Genomic DNA, 22,006 nt, shown 5'->3' on the forward strand with positions numbered 1-22,006 from the left:
CCTGTGTGACAGAGGTAGGCTTAAAGTAGAGCTTTGTGGAGGGTAGGAATTCACTGTTGAGAAGGCAAAAGGGCATTCCAGGTATGGAAAACAAAGGTTATCAGTGTGGTGAGGACTTAAGTGTAGGAAAAAAGAGGTGGTCGACTGCATGGAGAAGTTGGGACCGCAAATGCCAATCCCACACCCCTTACCCACACCTGCCATCCTCCCCACTTCAGCCCTGCACAACCACTCATCTGCTTTCTGTCCATAGATTCATCTATTCTCTGGACATTTTATTTAAATGGAATTATACAATAGATGATCCTTTAGGACTAGCTTTTTTTCACTTTAGCGTAATGTTTTCAAGGTTCTTCCATATTGTGGTGAGTATCCATACTTCGTTCATTGATGGATATGAAGTGCAAATTCTTTTCTAAAAAATATTTATTTCTTTGGCTCTACTGGGTCTTAATTGCAGTATGCGGGATCTTAGTTGCAGCATGTGGAATCGAATTCCCTAACCAGGATTTGGAACTCCTGGCTTCCTGCATTGGGAGTACAGAATCTTAGCCACTGGATCATCAGGGAGGTCTCTGAAATGCAAATTATTGAGCCCCACCCAAGTCTTACCAAATCAGAAGCTTTGGAGTCCTTCAGGACAAGCCCTCCAGGGGACTCAAGTGTACTTAGGGGTGGAGAGCCAGGGCTCCCGAGGGGTGGGGGAGCTGGAGAGGTGGGCTTTGTGGGCCTGGGCAGGGATTTCTACCTTCATCAAGGATAATGGGAGGTTTCTGGAAGGTTCTTAAACAAAGGTATAAAACCGTTAGGTTTATGCTTTTAAAAAAATTTCATTTTAGAAAGGATGTTTGGCAACATTCTTGTGGAGAATTGCATGGACAGAGAAGCCTGGCAGGTTGTAGTCCATGGAGTTGCAGAGTCGGACACAACTGAGCAACTAACTCTATACACTGTTTGTACAAAATGGGCAATGTAGACAATATTTTGTAATAACTGTTAGTGGAAAGTAACCTGTTAAATTATATAAAAATAAAAATTTTTTTAAATAGATAAAAAAATTTAAAGTCTCATTTTAGCTCCTGTGTAAAAAGTAGCTTTGGGGGAAATCTGGCTAAAAGAAGATATAGGACGACCAGAGATGATAGCTTGGCGTGGACAAGTTGGGGTGAAAATGGAGAAACATGGATGGATTCAAGAAAAAATTTGAAAGCAGAAACTTGATGATTAATTGTATCATTGGGATAGAGTCAATGATAGAATCCACGTTTCTGGGTTGGGCAGATGTGTGGGTGTTGGTACCCTCACTAGATGTTCTGAATTTTCTAGTTTTCTAATATGTGGGTAAATCGTAGTCTCCTTTCCTCTCCCTGGAATCTACTCTTTCAAGCAACCCCTGGGGACAGTGTATCAGATGACATCTGAGTACATACTATGCAGAAAATACTCTCGGAGACACACCTACACATCTAGAACCATAATATTAATACTGTTGTGTACATATAAAAATAAAATCTGAGAAGTTAGAAAATACAGGTGTAACCACGGTGTTTGGGCTCAGGTGTGTGTCTTTGCAAGCACATGAGGTGGATTTCCATAGTTTAGAGAGAAGAGATGGGAGTGTTTGATGAGTGGAGAGAAGAGATCTGAGGTTCTGGTCAATTCTGGAAGGGCCTCCGGGGTGAGGTGAGGTGCTTGGCTGTTAGGGATGTGATCCAGGATTCTGAAGGTGAGATGGAGTCAGGGCCTGGCTGCTGAGAGGCCTGGGAATCTAGGGGCAGGAGACAGTAGAACTGTCTGAAAATTTTTTTCAAAGTCAAGAGCCAGTGAGGAATTGTGAAGGTCTGGAAGGGTAGTAATATGTGCTTGAGAAGAACATTCTCATGGGCTTTTGGAGGGGCGTGGGTAAGATAGTAAAACCCCTGGGGGTAAGGCTGAGAGCAGCATAATCACTGTGGAAATGGGGGGAGATCAACAAGATGAAGGGAGTGGTAGAATTTTCAGCAGCTGTAGGAAAAAGCAAAGGAACAAAGAGAAGAAGGATGTGACTTCATGGTTTCTAGGAAGCTGAATGATCTTATGCTCATCATAACTTGTGATGGAGGACTTAGGAAGGCTGAGACGGACAGTGATTGTCTTTTAACATGAGTGAATGCTCACATGGAATTAAATAAATTTAAGTGTGGTTTTGAAAAATAAAATCTTTAGAAGTTGAGGTAGCAAATTTTATTGACTCCTTTATCTTTTCCATTATAATTTGGTTTTCATATGGTCCTACTAGCCTATCTTTTAAAATTATACCAAGAATTGGAAGCAAATGTTGTTTGAGTAACCTATGATGTAGAATGTGAAAGGACTTGCCCAAGCTATTATGAAATGCCAACCCACTCCAGTATTCTTGCCTGGGAAATCCCATGGACAGAGGAGCCTGGTGGGCTACAGTCCACGGGGTCACAAAGAGTTGGACACAGCTTAGCAACTAAACAACAACAAAGCTATTCTGAGAATACCAGTTCCCAATCAGAAAATACATAAGTTTCCATTAGTGACAGATTAGATTCAAGTTCATGGGAACAGTCATTTTGCCAGCCTCAAGGCAGCAGGAACCTCTCTTTGAAATATTTCTTTAAACTCAAGAACTGTAGACCATAAACTCCAACACCTGCCAAAGTTTCAGTCAGGGAACTAAATGAAGTGATTGGATTTAATTACATCTTAACTTTTTGATCTTAATCTTCGTTTCTAAAACTGAGTCTGACTCCAGATAAGCATGTGTTTAAATTGATCTTGGTTATCTGTTTAAAAATATGCCAGGATGGACTTTTAGTCTTAGAGGACAGCTCTGGAGACATTTGTTAATTACTCTTTGGTGCCTTAGTTGCTAAGTGGTGTCTGACTCTTGCAACCCCATGGACTGTAGTTTTCCAGGCTCCTCTGTCCATGGGATTCTCCAAGCAAGAATACTGGAGTGGGTTGCCATTTCCTTCTACAAGGGATCTTCTCGACCCAGGGATTGAACCCTGGTCTCCTGCTGCAGGCAGATTCTTTACTAACTGAGCTACAAGGGAAGTCCTTAATTACTCTTTACTTGTCTGATATTTGTGGTTCTCTCAGTTCCACTTTCCAGTTTTTTTGTTTTTGTTTTTTTTTGAAGTCTAGTTAATTTACAGTGTTGTGATAATTTCTGCTATACAGCCAATTGATTCAGTTATACTACTTAAACATTCTTCTTTATATGCTTTTCCATTCATTCCACAGGATATTGAATATGGTTCCCAGTGCTACGTAGTAGGACCTTGTTGTTAATCGACTCTTTATATAATAGTTTGCATCTCCTGACCCCAAATTCCCAATCCTCCCTCTCCTCTCGCCCCCACTTTCTAGTTTTAACTCTAGCATTCTTTTTTCTCAGTCCCTGTATGCAGCAGAGGTAGGGAAGTCTAAAAGGTTATTCCTGTGAACAGACAACGAGGGACAGCACCTGCCTGTTCCTGGGTTTGGTGAGTCTGGCCAGGGCAGTTGAGCTGCATTCTGCTGTGACGAGCTCTGTGCAGGGACACCCAAAGGAGACCCCTTCCTGCCCTCATCACCTTCACGCTGCCCTAGCCTGCTTCCCGGGATAGGAACATGGCAGTGTTAGCATGAGAATGCAGCCTCACAGAATCTATGCTAGTGTGACAGCAGTCACGCTTGCATCTAAAGAGAAACCTATTTTTACCAATGCGTATATTCAGTGCAGGAGACCCAGGTTCGATCCCTGGGTTGGGAAGATCCCCTGGAGAAGGAAATGGCAACCCACGCCAGTACTCTTGCCTGGAAAATCCCACGGACGGAGGAGCCTTGTAGGCTACAGTCCTTGGGGTCGCAAAGAGTCAAACACAACTGAGCGACTTCACTTCACTTCATATTCCCAGGGAGTGGATCCTGTTGACAGAAATAATGAATATAACTGTCAGCTATAAGAATAGAAAGCAGCTTTATTTGAGCCAAACTGAGGACTAGCATAGAAGCCTGCTTCCCAGGCAATTCTGATAAACTGCTCCAGAGAAGCAGGGTTTTGAGCTCAGTTTTATTTCCTGTTAGAACAAAGAACATTAAACAAGTCAGGGATACATTTCTTCAAGGCTTCAAAAAAAGAACAGTGCAACAAGTTCACAGCAAGTCAGCATGGCCTTGGTCCCTGGGAAGGGAGTCTTTTCCTCAAAGGAGGACCAGCATTGGCGTCCCAGGAAGAGAGGCATTTAATCTTTATTTTTAACTTGGGCAGTCTTTACTTTTGGTCAGTGTGTCCTTTTCTCTAATAATTAGAGCAGATGTACAATGTATATTTGATAGACCATAAACAGGCTGTTTCAGTTAGCATGAAATTCAAGTTAACTCGTGAATATGCCACAGTGACTTTCCTGTCTCTCAGACACAAACATTCCTGTCATCAGTCCTTTCTGCATTGTCTAGTTTTATAGTTCAGGCACTGTCGGTGCTCTGACTGGTGACTCCCTGTAACTCCCAGCTTTCTTGGGGGGCGAGCTGAAGGAAGGCAGGTGCGTCCCCCCTAAGCCTAGTACAGTGCCCTGCACCTGCTCAACCCTCAGAATGCCCTTCTGGAAAGAACAGATGAGGAGCTCACTGAATGAATGGTATTGTGTCCTCAGTGACTAGTGAGAGTGGACACTTACCAAAGAACAGGACAGCTAATGAGGTTTGTGGCCTTGGCCCTAGCAGTTCAGTGATTGAGCCTGCGCTGCCCATGCAGGGAGCACGGGTTCAATCCCTGTCAGGGAGCTAAGACCGCGCCTGCCACAGGGCATGGCCAAAATAAATAGATACAGCAAAATAGCCTTAAAAAAAGAGTATCAGTAATAGTAACGAAGTGTGCTGAGCTTTTTCAGTGGGTCCCTGCTATGGCTTAACTGTGAGTATGGATTGTGTCAGTTAAAATTTCATTGCCACTGTCTGCCCTACATTTTGATCTGCATTTTACCAATAAGGAAACTGAGGCTTTGATAGAAGAAGTGATTTGCTCGAGGTGACACAGATCCATCCCTTGCTGGTTATCCAGAACTAGAACATAAATCAAAGTTAAGTGGCCCAAGTGAGGATCAGGCCACTGCCCTTGACATCATCATCAAATGTTTTAACCATCAAGGAAAAAGTCACAGATGAACCAGGACCCCTCAGAGGCACTCTTCCAGTACCTTTTCTACACCATTCCTATTCTATTACTGCCACATTGAGCTTGGAGACACTCTTTCCAGAAAGAGAAAAACAAATATTGTGTAATGTCGTTTGTATGTGGAATCTAGAAAAATAGTACATATGAACCTATTTGCAAAACAGAAATGGAGGCATAGATGTTGAGAACAAACTTATGGATACCAAGGGGAGAAGGGGGATGATGGGGTGAATTGGGAGATTGGGTTTGACATACATACACTGCTATGTATTAATGTAAAATAGAAAACTGTTGAGAACCAACTGTGCAGCACAGAGCACTCTGCTCAGTGCGCTATGGTGACCTAAATGGGAAGGAAATCTAAAAACGGGGCTATATGTATATATATAACGGATTCACTTTGCTGCACAGCAGAAAATAACACAATGTTGTAAAGCAACTATATTTCAATAAAAATTAAAAAAGGGGAGAGAGTGTGAGAAAGCGAAGGCTGTCATTTAGGTAGATTGTTAACGTTAAGTGTTGGACTGATAGGCAGGTCTGTGGTCGTGCTGAGTCGTATCCTAAACAGAAAGAGACAAGTTAGGAGGAGGTAGATTGGTAGGTAAATCTTGTGACAACAAGGTTTTATCATTTCTGTTGTTTCGTTTTAGCAGTCAAGTTTGAGATGATGGTGGTACATGTGAGCATACACTTTGAGAAAGGCTTTGGAACTGTGGGTTGGCCATTTGTGAAAGAGGCCGATTTTGAAATGCGGATTTTAGATGTGGTTTCCATAGAGGGGCTAGTTGAAGTTGTGGAAGTGTTTGATGTCTTCAAAATAGTAGTGTGAAGAGCAAGCAGATTATAAAGGACATTGTAAGATGTTGTGATGATTTCAAGCATGTATTGCCTGATTCAGCTATATTAGTATGTGCTTATATTCCTGTCTTTCCTGCCTCTAGATTTATTACCATGTCTCAGTTATGTTAACAGAAAATATATTAGCAGGGTAGTATATTTATATATTTACAGTGAAACTCTGGTTAGTTTTCTGAACTTTCAGAGAATATGTTGGGATTCACCTCCCTCCATTTTTGCTGGTTTTGCAAGATAGGAATTTATAAGCTGACCTTCAAATATAGTCTAAGAAATAAGACACTAAAAAATAAGAATAATAGAATTTAATCTTTATCAAATGTCTGAAAAAGAGATTTGCCTTCTGACTTGGAAGCTGTTTAGACATGTTATTTTATATTATAAAAGAAAATAATGTAAAATCCTCTGATTTGCACGCTTACGTTTCTCGTGGTCCCCATGGTTCTCTAGTACAGTGGTCTGCGAAGTTTTCTGATCACATATCCTAATGATAAAAAATTCTTTGAGTGTATTTCCCCAATATGTATATATTTTAAATGAATTTTATGTATACATTACTATACTAATAAAGTGCATGCATTTTTAAATGTCAGTTAAAGCAATGATAGAATAATGGGATACAGTTTAAACTGCATTCTTAATTTTATTTTTAATGATAAAAATCTTTCATCAAAATTTTTTTTCTTAATGAGAACAATGAGAGCTAAAGATCAGTACTACAATTTGAAAGTCTGCTTTTAACATTTGTCATTTTTTTTTTAATTAACTAATTTATTTTTGGCTGAGTCTTCATTCCCGTGCAAGGGCTTTGCTGGTTGTGGTGCACGGGCCTCTCCTTGCAGCGGTTTCTCTTACTGCGGAACGCAAGCTCTAGAGCGCCAGCTCGGTAGTTGTGGTTCGTGGGCTTAGTCGCCCCGAGACATGTGGAATCTCCCCTAACCAGGGATCAAACTCATGTCCCCTGCATTGGCAAGTGAATTCTTAACCACTGGACCACCAGGGAAGTCCAGCCATTGTAACTCCTAAAAATATGTCAATGCAAATGGAGGATAAGCATCATTAGAACTAAAGGGCAGTGATAATCCTTTTTCTGATCCCATTCATCAATAGTGCAGAAGTGGTAAACATGTTGTCATTAAAATCATACTGTCTTCCCTGATATCTTTTAGTTGTTCCTGAAAACTAATTGAAAGATGTTGTTAGATTTCTACACTTAAAAAAAGGCACTGAAACTTTTCATTTGAAAGACTTAGTAGATTAGAAAATTATGTTTCTAGGTTTTCATAGTGACAGTTTTTATAGATGACGAGCTCTGTTTACAGTAACCGAATAAAAATATCAAACATTTCCTAAAATCCATTTTGTGAGACACTTGACAAAAGTATCATCTTTAGTTTGAAGGAACAAATAAAGAAAGAATAGGGTCTATGTGTACATGTGAGTGACTCTTGTGTTTTAATATCTGTTAGGTGGCTTACTGTTGATATCATTTGTCACCATGAAAAATGTCAGCCCATTTAGAATATTTTTTTTATATAAAAGAAAAATATCTCTAGTATATACTTAAATTTCCAGTGGTAGGATAATGTTCTAAATATTAGAGTAAATAAGAGAATGCATCATATGGTAAGATAACTGTGAAGATTATAAAAGCACAAAATTTTTGTAATACATCTGAAACATTCTATCCCAAGTATATATGTTATTGTGGCAGCATATAAAATCTATTTATGAATGTTGAATCCTTGGAAAGTAACATGAAAAATAATTACTTCAGGATGATACTATGGGTTTTTTGTTTTTTTTTTTTATTAAAAAGATGACTTAACATTATAAACATGGGGGAAAGAAGCCAATGCAAGGAAACAGGATCCAAAATATTTACTGGTTAAAAAGAAAGTATGTTAATAGTATTTATTCAAGCTCAGTAATGTTTATTTGTTTAATGCAAACATATGGAGTGCCTCCTAAGTACCAGGGAGTTTGCTAATGATACACAGATGAAAAAGCATGATCTTTTCCATCATTGAAAATGTGTTGCTTTAATTTACAACATATAATAGTGATTCTTTCAAACATTGCCCTGTGGTTCACAGTTCCCCTTTCTGACACTCTGATTCCCTGAAACTCAAGTTTCAATCTCTTGCAGGACAGCCTCTCTTGTTATCTCTGGCGTGGTGACCTGGTGTTTGCTTTCTAGTAAGACAGACTGAAATAGACACCGGAGACACAGCCATTTGTGTGTAATCGCATGTGGAGTTAAACAGCGTTTGAATGTTGCCAATGAGTTGATGGCTTGTTGGGGTGTAGTCTGCACCCCTGCCCTGCTCTCCATAAAGGAGACATACCAATGGCTGTTTCAGGAAGGAGTATGTCTCTCTGAAGGTAAAACCTGAGTAACCCAAGCTTAAATGAGCAGGTGTTTTGGTCTCTGTTGGTAAATCTGGAAACTGATTTGTTCAGACCTGTGTTTCTGGGATTCTCTTGACATTTTCCTGATGCCTGTTGCCCAGCAGTGGAAGGGTGGCCCCTGCACTTCCAGCCCTCATGCCGTGGTTTTGAGCAAAAAGAGGAAGGAAGGGCAGCTACAGCAGGGAAGCAGAGCCTTGTTCAGAAGCCCTACCCCGTGGACTTCAGCCCCTGCTCAGCTGTGGCCTCTGGGTCCTATGGCTGCCCAGCTGTAAGGATGGCTGGGAACTTGGGGCTTTGACTTTCCAGGCTTCACGGGAGAAGTAGAGAATAGCTTTGGGCTAACTAGCATCTGCCATTTGCATCCTCTTTACGAGAATATAAAGCCTAGTGAGTCCCACAGTGTGGTATTAGTTAAAGAATTTGCCACGGAATGATTGGTCTTTGAGGCACCCTACTTAATCCCGGGAAAGTTCCTGGGTCTCTGACCAGGGAAGGGTCATGAGCCCATTCCTACCTTTTTGACTGGAAGGAGGAGTTGGCCTCACGCCCCCTCCGCTTCCTAGTTTAGTCCAGCTCCTTCTCTGTAGGTCTCATCAAGTTATAAGAAAATATGTCTTCTCTGCCCTTGCTCTGCCTTTGACTGTTTCCTTGTGAGAGACATAAAAGGCCCTAACCAGCCTTACATCTGCCTCAAGTCAAAAGAAAGAAATCTGTGTATTTGAAGTGCAGAAGGAGGTGAAATGAAGAACTATGGCATCCAATTCCCAAAGCCTTTGAAAGTTCTCAGAAGTTACTTTGTATTTTTTGCCAAAGGCTGTATCTAGGGTAAAGGAGGAAAAGTTAATATGCTTGAATGAATGAAATAATTGAACAATGCCCCTTACTGTTTGCACGCATGATAAGTTGCTACAGGCCTGTCCCACTCTTTGCGACCCTGTGGACCATCACCCACCAGGCTCCCCTGTCCATGGGATGTCTCAGGCAAAAATACTGTTTAGCTCTTTTCTTACTTAATCCTCCCAATAAACCTATGAAAAAAGATACTGAGTCTATTTCACAGATATGAAAACTAGGGCTGAAAGAGAAGCTTAATAATATCAGGAAGGCTCCTCAACTGACAGGGGCAGGGTTAAAACCAGGACAGTCTAACTCTAAAATACTTATTTTTCCTCTAGTTTTTCCTTGTCTTCCATCTGTGCTTTGTCTTTTTTCTTTTTTAATTTCTTCATTGAAGTAGATTTGATTTACAGTGTTGTGCTAGTTTCAAGCATACTGCAAAGTGTTTCAGATGTGTACAAATACATATGTTCTTTTTCGGATTCCTTTCCCGTATGTGTATATGTATGTTAGTTGCTCAGTTGTGTCCAACTCTTTGTGAGCCCATGAATTGTAGCCCATAGGCTCCTCCGTCCATGGAATTCTCCAGGCAAGGGTACTGGAATGGGTTGACATTCCCTTTTCCGGGGGATCTTCCCGACCCAGGGATCGAACCCAGGTCCTCCTGCATTGCAGGCAGATTCTTTACTGTCTGAGCCACCAGAGAAGCCCCTTTTCCCATATAGATTATTACAAAATATTGAGTATTCCCTGGGCTATAAACTAGGTATTTGTTGTTTATGTATTTTATGTATAGTAGTGTGTCTGTGTTCCTTCCAAATTCCTAGTTTATCTCCCTCCCTCTTCCCCTTTGGTAATCATGTTTGTTTTCTATGCCTGTGACTCTTTCTGTTTTATAAGCGAGCTCATTTGTATTTTTTTTTTTTTTTTAGATTCTGCATGTAAGTGTTATCATAAGATATTTGTTTCTGTCTGACTTACCTCACTTAGTAGGACACTCTAGATCCATCCATGTTGCTGCAGATGGCATTATTTCATTCTTCTTGTGTTTCTGTGCTTTTTCTGTAAACTTGCTTTCCCACAATTGCTCACATTAAATCTTAGTTAAAAAGCAAAAGCAAAAAAAAAAGCCCTCTCTTGTTCTAAATGATAATATTTTTATTTACTAGTAGACTCCCAAGATCCCAGGATATAGCCTTGGCTGTGTTCAGCCTGGAATTCAAACATGACTAGACACGTCTGGAAGGAATCTGGCAGGGACTGCTTAATTATGTAAGTTAACTGGCAGCCTTCTGGGAGAGAACTAATCCTACACAAAGAGAGAGTGGAGGAGTGCAAGTTTACTTATGAGCCAGTGCCTCAGAATAGGGGTAAGTGTAAGTCAAGTGCAGTGTCATTTATTTAGCCTGGGTTCCTGGAGTCAGGAGGTTGCCAGTGGAAGCTACCAGCATCTTCACTAGGGTGTCCGCGAGTCATTGAGGGTTCACGCCACATCAGCAGATCGAGCAGCCCCAGCCCAAACACCTTATCACCAAGGGTGGGTCATGAGGACTTGAGAGCTTGAGATCTGGGTCCTGTGGGGCTCCCCGGAGTTGAAAGGGGAAAAGGTTTCTTGTCTTAGTCCATCCAGGCTGCTGAAAGAAAATGCCACAGACTGTGTGGCTCCTCAGCGACAGAAGTTTCTCACTGTTCTGGAGGCTGGAAGTCTAAGAACAGGGTGTCAGCATGGCTGGGTGCTGGGGAAATCCCAATTCCAGGGAGCAGACTGTCGTCTTGGCTGGGTTCTCACATTTGGCCGGGGGCAGGAGAGCTCCGGGCCTCCTTGATAAGAGCACTCCATCCTCATCACTTGATTACCTCCCATTAACCTCATCTTCCAATGCTGTCATCTTAGGGGTGAGGTTTCAACATAGGAGTTCGGGGGTGACACCTTCAGGGCACGGCACTTTCCAATGCAGTGGCCAAGAAGGCTGCTTTGATACACGTGTGAGGAGCTCGCTTCAGAGTTCTGGGAGACATGTGGGGGAAAGGCGTTGCGGGGGTTAGAGGTGGTGTTGATAGAATTCTATGGTAGCAGTTGGAAGCAGGGTCAGGGAAATAACCAGCATATTTGCTTAGTTTTCAGTTGCCATCAGTTAGCAGATATATCAACAAACCTTTTAAAAAATGTTCTCCTGAGCTCCAGATATGTTTCTTATGCGCATCATGTTTAAAAACAATTGGACTATATGATGATGTTTTACTTTCATCTAGTTTGTTTCACTTGTTCTATTTCATGTTCAGGGCTCCCATTTCATTTAGTTTATGTTTTCCAATTTCTCCATCTCTTCAGTTTTTTTTTTTTAATGTTCTTTCTCAAGCCTTTATCAACCGTAGTAGAAAAGCTTTTGTATACATATATATAAATAATATGTATAGTATATATATTTTTAAAAACTTAGAATTTTTGCCTAAGAAATTTATGACATTTTGATTCACTTGTTTGACTTAATATGAATACTGAATTTTTAATTAAAAAAATAGATATGCGACAAGCAGCAAAAGTTTATTGTATAGCACAGGGAACTATAGGCAATGTCTTGTAATAACCGATGATGGAAAATAATTTCAAAAATAATATGTGTGTATTTGTATAACTGAATCACCTAGCTGTGCACCTGAAACATTGTAAGTCAACTATACTTCAATAAAATACATATATGTATATGTATATATTAAGAAGAAATGTGTTTATTTTTGGCTGCACTGGGTCTTCGTTGCTGTGCATGGACTTTCTCTAGTTGTGTCAAGCGGGAGCTGCTGTCTCGGTTCAGCGTGCAGGCTTCTCACTGTAGTGTAGGCTGTAGGCGTGCAGGCTTCAGCAGTTGCGGCACGTGGGCTCAGTAGTTGTGGTGCCTGGACTTAGCTGCTCAGCAGCATATGCAGTCTTCCCGGCCCAGGGATCCGACCTGTATCCCCTGCATTGGCAGGTGTATTCTTAACCACTGGACCGGCAGGGAAGAATCTATCAGCAATCTTATTGGAAAAAAAAAACAAAAAAACCATTTGGGCGAAACAAAATACTATGATACATAATGCACCTGCAGTTTTTAAAATTAACTGGCTGTAGCATTTATTTAAACATAGAATCACATCCAACTTCCTTCTTCAAGGTCAGTGGCAACGTTAGAAGGGATGCCTTTTTCACATTCAGGGTCCAGAGATTCTTCTGAATTATTTAGGCTGTTTCCAGTTCCAAGTAGCATGGTAGACCTTTTTAAAGTCATTCAGCTTTAGCATTCATTGAAAAATATTGGTTTTGATCTACATTCCTGTTTGGCTAAACTTCAATTCCATTTGTTCCTAAATTAAATTATCAATTCAGTGTGATCTCTTGAATGTCACCTGGAAAGCTTTGATGTTCAGCACTGGGGCGGTAACTCTTTAATCATCAGTTAATATTTTCTGAGCGCCTCCTGTGCTTAAAGAGAGCTGACACTGTGGAGGGAGACGTGAGCATAAAAACAAGTAAACAGATAAATAAAACTGTAATAAATGTAACTAATAAAACTTCAGCTGAGGAAGCTAGAGAGGGCTCTCCAAGAAGGGTGGTACCTGAGGTATCTCATCCTCATGATGAATGAATCCGTGAAAGTCCTGGCTGTCCATTAACCACTTACTGAGTGTCTCCTCTGTGCCAGATAACATTCTAGACCCAGGGATACAGCAGTGAACACAACAGCAGACAAAACACCCTGCCCTAGTGGAATTTGCATTTGATGGGAAGAGGTGGACAAACGTGTAAAACGGACCTATACCTCAGATGCTCAGCGCTATGGTGAAAAATAAAGCATTGAAGGAAGAGTGGGGGGTTGTGGGGTTGGTGGGGGCAAGGTGGTGGCTGGGGAAAATACAAAATCACGTGGTCAGGGAAGGCCTCCCTGAGAAAGTGAGCTTTGAACCGGAAATGAGGATCTGTGACCTAGTGCAGAGCTGGCAAACTTTTTCTGAAAAGGGCAGCTGGGAAATACCTTAGGCTTTGGGAACCACGCAGCGCGCCTGCGTGCTCAGCCGTGTCTGACTCTTTGTGACCCTAGTGGACCGTAGCTCACTAGGCGCTTCTGTCCATGGAATTTTCCAGGCAAGAATACTGGAGAGCATTGTTATTTCCTTCTCCACGGGGGATCTTTCTGACCCAGGGATCGAACTCCCATTTCCTGCATTGGCAGTGGTTTCTTTACCACCTAGCCACCTGGGAACCACACAACCTCTGTTTTAATGGTTCAACGATGCTAATTTTTCTCGGGTGGAAGCAGCTGTGGAGAGTATGTAAATAAATGAATATAGTTGTCTTCTGATACAACTTTTTTTTTTGGTCACGCTGCAGGGCATATAGGATCTTAGCTCCCAACCAGGGATCAAACCTGTGGCCCCTGATGTGGAAATGTGGAGTTTTAGCCACCGAACCCCCAGGAAGTTGCCTACAACTGTATTTATAGACACTGAAATTGCTATCTCGTAGAATTTTCACATGTCATGAAATACTATTATTCTTTTGGCTTTTTTTCAACCGTTTAAAAGATAAGGACTGTTTTTGTGGGCTAGAATTGGTCTGAGGGCCTCCCTGTGTTAGAGCCTGAGAGATTTAACAGTGTACTTTGCCCACCTGATGTGAAGAGCCAACTCATTAGAAAAGACCCTGATTCTGGGAAAGATTGAGGCAGGAGGAGAAGGGGACAACAGAGGATAAGATGGTTGGATGGCATTACCAACTAAATGAACATGCGTTTGAGCAGGCTCCAGGAGTTGGTGATGGACAGGGAAGCCTGGTGTACTGCAGTCCCTGGGGTCGCAAAGCGTCGGACACGACTGAGTGGCTGAACAAGAACAACAACTTCCCTTTAATTGCTTTGGATGACATGTAATGGTGTTTGGTTAATGATAAGGTGAAATGCAACTTTCACGCTTCTGTAGATACCTTGCTATTTGAGGTCCAACATCTTTGTTGTTGCTTCACGAAGAAAAGGAAGATTCATCCGTTCATCTAGTGACAAATACTCATTTCACTTACGTGAAATTTATGCCTTACAGCTGTTATTTCTAGACTCTGCTGTGCAATAGTAACTTTTATTTTCAACCTATCATACCACAGTATTGCTGAAGACGTTTTATGTAGCAATTAAGAGTTTTACTAAATAGCATTGCATTGGGATGCAAGCTGTAGAAAAGTTGTTACAGGGTGGCTTAACTAATTATGGATTTATTTGTCTAATAGGGAAAGGTTAGCTTGGGCTGCGTAAGCCAAGTGTGGCAGCTGTAAAATACCAGGGACTCAGGTTTCTGTTCTTCTGCTTGACCACCACCATTTTTGCATAAGGCATTGGTTTTCACATTTTCCAAATAGTTTGTGTACCTCCAGGCACCACAGGTGCGTTTCTGCAAGAGAGAAAGAATTTGTTGTTGTTCAGTCACTAAATCGTCCAACTCTTTGCCACCCTATGACGGTAGCTCTACAGGCTCCTCTGTCCTCCAGTATCTCCCGGGGCTTGCTCATATTCATGTCCACTGGGTCAGTGATGCTGTGTAACCATCTCATCCTCTGCCATCCCCTCTCCTTTTGCCTTCAGTCTTTCCCAGCATCAGGGTCTTTTCCAGTGAGTTGGTTTGCATCAGGTGGCCGAAGTATTGGAGCTTCTGCTTCAGCAACAGTCCTTCCAATGAATAGGTGGAAAATGGGCTTTGTCTTTGCATTCATTAAGTGGAGGCGGCCGCCTCACATCTCACTGGGCAGCACTGTGTTCTGTGATCGCCCCTAGCTACGGAGGAGTTTGAGTCAACAAGTTTTTGTCGCTGAGCACATTGCTTTCTTAAATAAAATCAGCCTTTGGTTATTAAGAAAGAATGGGAGATTAGCTACTGGGTAAATAACCAGCATCATCTGCCGTGGCTTGTAAGTGTTTTTGTTAAGAAAAACAAAAACAGCTACAAGGCTAAATTGACATGAGGGTGAAGGAAGCGACAGACGCCCCACCTTGTTCTCTTTCACAAGTTTCTCTCCCCGATTTCCTTTGATATTCATTGTAAGGTGTGTTTTGTTCCAGGACAGTTGAAATAAAGAATAAAGCTCTTTGTCAAGGAAGTGATGGTGTGTGTTGTTATCTGAACCCTGGGTTTATGCCAGTATGTGCAGTGCCCTTGATGGCTTCCTCTTGCCTTGTATTACCTGGTACCCCAGCCTCTCTTGGGTCCTGCCTGTCCCTGGCACTCATCCCTGGCCTCCCACTGTTCCAACCACATTCACCTGATAAATCTCAAAATCAGCCCTAGTGCCATGACTCATCTTCCTTCCTGAGGCTAATGTTGTAAGCAAACATCCCCTTGAAACTTCCTTCTCTGGGGTAAATCTCACCCTTTTGTTTATTTGGTTGATTTGCTATCATATCAATTTTCTGTGACCTTAGATCTTTTTTTTTTTTTTTTTAATTTTGCTCTCTCTAAATTTCAACAAGAGTAAAGCAAAATAGATTTCGATTCACCTTGTCTCAAAAAAGTGAACTTTTTTAAAACTGATACTGCATTCTAAAAGATTTTTTTTAATGTGCTGTCAAATTGCAAACTCAACAATAATAATTGGAAACATTAGACATTATGTGCCAGGCAGTATTGTAAGCTAGACATAATTTAAATGTAACCCTTACAGTGATCCAATGAGGTAGGTAATACTATTGTTCCCATTTTAAAGATGGAAAAACCGAGGCATAGAGAGGTAACTTGGCTCAAACTCACCCAGTAAATAAATGAAGAAACCAGGATTTAGAGCTCTTTTTTTTCCCCCCCTTTCTCTTATACGTATAGAGAGTTAAGGAGGCCAGCGAGCAGCAAAATGCCCAGAGTCCAGCTTCACACTCTGTTAGGAAGCATGATTTATATAAAATGCCCCAGTTCTCTCTGGACGTGGACTACCATCCCCCTCCAGGTTGTCTTCTAATGGGACGTTCTTTCTCTCTCAAATTAATTTCTTGTATTTAATCTTGTGGATATAGATGCATTCACATTTTTCAAAAAAGTGTACAGCCATAGAGTGCTGACTCTTGCTCCCACTGTGTCCCCCTCCTCCATGCCCCGCCCCTGGGCCACCACTTTTGTTAGTTTCTTATATAACCTTCAGCCATTTTTCTAAGAAATTAAAATACAAGTAAATATAGATATGTTCCTATTTTTTCTGTTTTTTAAAAAAAGTGCTTAGTGTACACACAAATTTTTTTTCAGTTGTAAACCTTGGGAACCTTTTCATAGCAGTGTCAACAGTACATACAGAATTTCTCCTTTTTTATTTTTTTATTGATTAAAAAAATTGTTTAGAAAGTATCCAGGTGTTTTATTTTATTTTTTGGTGGCACCATATGGCATGCAGGATCTTAGTTCCCTAACCAGGGATAGAACGCATGCCCCCTGCATTGAGAGTCTTAACCGCTAGACTGCCAGGGAAGTCCCTCCTTATTTCTTTCTAAGGTGCATAGTATTAAAGTGGTCTCTTTGCACATAAACCTGGTCATGCCTCTTCTGATTTTCTCTTAAAATACAGATAGAACTGCATTTAGCTCCTGGTGCTCCCATCAGCCATTGCCAGTGTGAGTGATGACCTGTCCTTTGCTTCCTGAATTGATAGGGTATAATGATGCATCTGAATTTTCTTCTTAATGACCATTTTCCATCAGTTTTATTAAGGTATAATTGACATACAATGCTGTATAAGCTTAAGGTGTATAGCATAATGGTTTGATGTATGTATACACTGTGATTTGTTCACCACAATAAGTTTAGTTAACATCCATCACCCCGTGCCATCTGAATTTTAATATTCTACAATACAGCTTGCAGATCCTGGTTTTAAGGAAGAGGGATGTTGAGACATGGACACTCCTAGACATTGCTAATGTAAATTGAGGAATGTAATTTGAGGAATGTAAATTGAGGTGGCCGTGTTGAAAGACATTTTTAGCTTGAGTCCTTCAGGAGTCTGAAAAATGTCTTTGCCCTTTTATCTGGCTTTCATTCATAGGGCTTTGTCCTAAAATAGTATTGAGGTGGCGGTGGCTAAGTTGCTAAGTCGTGTCTGACTCTTGTGATCCCACGGACTATAGCCCACCAGGCTCCTCTCTTTGTCCATGGGATTCTCCAGGTGAGAATACTGGAGTGGGTTGCCATTTCCTTCTCCAGAGGATTTTCCCAACCCAGGAATTGAACCTGGGTCTCCTGCATTGCTGCAGATTCTTTACCGACTGAACTATGAGGGAAGCAAAATAGTATTGAGAGATACCATCAAAGATTTACATGGGCTTCCCTGGTGGTCCAGTGGTTAAGAATCCTTCCAATCCAAGGGATGCAGGTTCAAGCCCTGGTCGGGGAACTAAAATCCCACATGCTGCAGAGCAACCAGGCTTATGAGCCACAACTAGAGAGCTGCAACTAAGTCCTAACACAGCCAAAAATAAATAAATAAAATACTTTTAAAAGATTTATAAAGATGTTCACGTGATATCGTTTCTAGTGGTGAAACTTAGAAGGGTGCTGAGTATTAAACAATAGAGAAATAGTTTTAACTATACATCTACATGATGCAATTGCCAGGAAGATATTAAAATTTGTGCTTTTGAAAAAAGTTTGAGATGACAGGGGGCAGTGCTCATGATATATTTTTGAATGAAATGGGTGGGTGCAGCTATTTTTACTGAGTGTGATCCTGTGAAAGAAATTACCAGGTGGGCTGTAGGGGATATAGTCCAGCAGTAAATACTGTGTGTGTGTGTGTGTGTGTGTGTGTGTGTGTGTGTGTGTGTGTGTCTATGTTTAGGGTCAGGAGGCTGGGGAGTAAAGAAGTTGTGTGTATGTCTCGATATATCCTCATTCTGAAAATGTTTGACCCTTTACCCACATTTTGGGGTAGTGGTGGATGTTATTATATGTCTGTACCTTACACGTGACAAGTGAAAGTGTTAGTCACTCAGTTGTGTCCGACTCTTTCTGTCCATGGAATTCTCCAGGCAAGAATACTGGAGTGAGTAGCCATTCCCTTCTCCAGGGGGACCTTCCCAACCCAGGGATCAAACCCAGGTCTCCTGCATTGCAGGCAGTTTCTTTACCATCTGAGCCACCAGGGAAGCCTGTACCTTATATACGGAAAACCAACATAAGTTTCATTTTTGATCACACTCATGAGTGATTGAAATGTGCTGGGTACGTAGAGCTCCAAACAGGGACATTAAATCTAGACCCTTCTCTCTGTTTAGATTTTGGCAGTGGCTGTTGGATAGTAGAATTGTAGGTAACTTTTTGTTTGTTCTGCAAGGATCAGTGGGGGCCCACTGAACAAGGATTTTAGGACAATGACATGATTGTCTTGAGAAGAACACCCACTAGGACTTTGATCAAAATAGGTGAACGCTTTCAACCTCAGGGATGATGAACTCTACCTGGTAGGGTTGTAAGGGAAAATTAAGTAGGATGGCTGATAACGTTTTGCACATTGGAGTTACAAAATAACATATATTCTGAAATAGTATGAGTGAGGAGAAAAAGTTAACTTTTTCAGACATGAGAAATGGCTTAATTCAAGAAATTAAGATAATGGCATTTCGACTTGGATTTACAACCACACGGCAATTCTCTCTTTCTATAATATTGAGCTTAAAGATGTCATATTTGCCAGAGTTTTATTTCTGTCAGTATTATTATGCCCTCTCCTTATTCATTCATAGACTTGAACCCAGTGATCTGGGTTTCTGTATATAAGGTATGGGCTTCCCAATGCCTCTGTCCTCCTGGTATTTAACAGACTTCCACCTCAGAGAAACATGTCACCGAAGCTTTGGGGGAGGAGTTGGATTGGGGGGTGGGGCTGGGACGGATTGTTTGGGGCTACGGGTCGGACACGACTGAAGCGACTTAGCAGCAGTAGCAGCAATGGTATGTGAAGGTTGGTTCTTCAGAATTTTATTTTCTGTGTCGGGAGGTCTTTCTAGCTGCTTCATTTCTCAAAATGATTCTTTCCTTTGGCCACTATAACATTAACGTCACATCTTAAGTTTTTTTGTTTGATTTTTTTTAATGGCTGCATGTCGTCTTTGCAGGATCTTCCCTGGTGGCTCAGACGGTAAAACGTCTGCCTACAATGCAGGAGACCTGGGTTTGATCCCTGGTTCGGGAAGATCTCCTGGAGAAGGAAATAGCAACCCACTCCAGTACTCTTGCTTGGGAAATTTCATGGACGGAGGAGCCTGGTAGGCTACAGTCCACAGGGTCACAAAGAGTCAGACACAACTGAGCGACTTCAATGTCATGTTCAATGTCTGTGTCATTAGTTACCCAACCAGAGATCAAACCTGCATTGTCAGCAGTGAGAACATGGAATCCTAACCACTGGACCACTTGAGAATTCCCTTGTTTGGCTTTTATGCATATTTCCCAGAATCATTTAGAAAAAGTACACCTGTTTACTCATATGTTTTATATGCTGTGTTGAAGATACTGAATATTGTGACCCCATCTTGGTTTGTTAATACATACCTTAAAAGACAAAGATTTGTAACAGTTGGAAAACCTGCACAGGTGTTTGCAGCTCTTCAAGAGCACACCTGACCCCTAGTGACTGGAAGGAAACATAAAGATCAGAGAAACAAGAAGGGTTAAGAAAGGGAGTTCAAAGTAAGGTGGTGCTTGTTGTTCACTCTCACCTTAGAAGTGGAGAACATTTTCCTCTTGTGAGTTGATGAAAGGACGCTTTCATGACAGTGGCTGCAGCTGTGGAATATCTGAAAGAGGCTGCTGAGGGGAATAAAAATATGGCCACTCCCAAGAATCAATGAAGTGTCAACATTTCAGATGGGCTATATGTGATTTTCAAATGATTGGGGGCACAGGAGGTCTTTGTGACTGTACCTGTCAACTTCGAAGGGTGGGAGGGGGAGTGGTTATGGCTCCCAGAAAGCTAAGTGAATCTCCCACCTCAGACCTAGTCTGTCCCTCCCAGACCGTCTGAGATGTGCCCCAGAATTCTGTGCAGAAATGACTGTGTCAGGGCTTGCTTAGCCATCTGCTTGATAACCAGGGAGTGGGTGGTGTGTGGGGTCTGCAAAAATCACCTGTTTTGGGGGGGAGGGGTGGCTCAGTGGCCCTTGACAATGAGCAATCAGATCTAGTTCACATGGGAAACTTGTACATACGGTTTCAGAGGAGCATTTCTCCTTTTGTATTTGTCTTCTCTCTGCAGATAAAGAAGAAACAGCAGGATGTGGTTAGATTTCTGGAAGCCAACAAGATAGAGTTTGAGGAGGTGGACATCACAATGTCAGAAGAGCAGAGGCAATGGATGTATAAGAACATCCCCCCGGAGAAGAAGCCTGCTCAGGGAAACCCTCTGCCACCTCAGATATTTAATGATGACCAATACTGTGGAGTAAGTAGCTAGATTATTACTACATCATTTCTTTGCCTGGGGTGCGGTTGGGGTTTTTCAGTGCCGACTGTAACCTCCTCACCTAGTACCTATTCAGGTCCACAGATCTAATAGAGAGTGAAGTTATGTGGGCATGTGTGTCCAAGGTCACAGACTATGTCTTCCTGTTTGCTTTGAGACAAGAAGATGGGAAGAGAAGCTGTGCACATGCATGTTTATTGTGTTCTACATTTTAAAGCATACTTTTTGATTCATACGTTTTGGGGGACAGAATGGAAAGGCTATGTTCTTAAATATTTATTTCTCTAAAACTGCTAATACCTGATTATAAGTCAGCGTTTTGCTTTTTGATGGTCACGAACCAGGTGGATCATTGGTGGTGGTGGTTTAATCACTAAGTCATGTCCGACTCTTGCACCCCAAGAGCCTGCCAGGCTCTTCTGGGTCATTATGAACAGCTAAAATATATCAGATGCCTTCTCGCTATTTGTGGCATTGAGAAAACGAAGGCATTTTTGACTAATTATCTATTTTCCTTCTTATTGCTTAGGTTAAAAAAAAAATTGGGAAATTTCTCTAATGAGTAGTTAGGATTTGCTTTCTGCCAGTGCTCTAAGTATATGAGTGTTTATTTTGAGACCTGCATTGCAGTTCTCTAAGGATGGCCTGGAAAGAGGGAGGGGCTGCAGTGTGGAGGTACTTAAGCTGAAATAAAGAACTGGGTTGCCGCTAGAATGGAGAAACGAGGTAACAGTGCTCTAGGTGGCTCAAAAGGAAACAGGTCTCCGTGAACATGAGAGAGAATGAGATGTTGAGACATAAAGCCGTAAGGATTGTGCCCAGCACCTTTGCACGTCATGAAGAGAAAATTGAACCCGGTCTAGACCCTGATTTGAGTTCCAGTACTGCTTTGCGTTGGCTTGACCCCTTTGGAAAGTCACTTATCTCTTTGTACCTCAATTTTCTCATCTTTACACAAAGGATGATAGTATCTATCTTACTTCCCAGGATATTTGTGACTGTCTCTAAAGTGCTCCTGAAATTCTATACCCAGCCAAATTACCACTCAAGTACAAGAGCAGAATAAAGGCATTTTCACAGCTGCAGAATCTGAGGAAGAGAATCCAACAAAACCACTGGATTTTTACGTTTTCTTGCACTGTTTAACTAATAGCTTTCTTTTATTTATTTATTTATTTATTTTTTTTTTTTTTCTAATTTTATTTTATTTTTAAACTTTACATAATTGTATTACTTTTGCCAAATATCAAAATGAATCCGCCACAGGTATACAT

At 41.4% G+C, this 22,006-nt stretch overlaps 1 protein-coding gene across 1 annotated transcript in view; it reads left to right on the plus strand.

Annotated features, from left to right (window-relative positions):
- SH3BGRL2 (SH3 domain binding glutamate rich protein like 2) overlaps positions 1 to 22,006 on the plus strand; it is a 74,080-nt gene that overhangs the window by 26,124 nt on the left and 25,950 nt on the right. The window contains 1 exon segment of the mRNA NM_001083791.1: positions 20,526 to 20,711. Within this exon segment, the coding sequence (NP_001077260.1) occupies positions 20,526 to 20,711 (186 nt within the window).

The sequence above is a fragment of the Bos taurus genome, chromosome 9, assembly GCF_002263795.3.
Source record: "Bos taurus isolate L1 Dominette 01449 registration number 42190680 breed Hereford chromosome 9, ARS-UCD2.0, whole genome shotgun sequence".
In the NCBI taxonomy this organism is placed as follows: Eukaryota; Metazoa; Chordata; class Mammalia; order Artiodactyla; family Bovidae; genus Bos; species Bos taurus.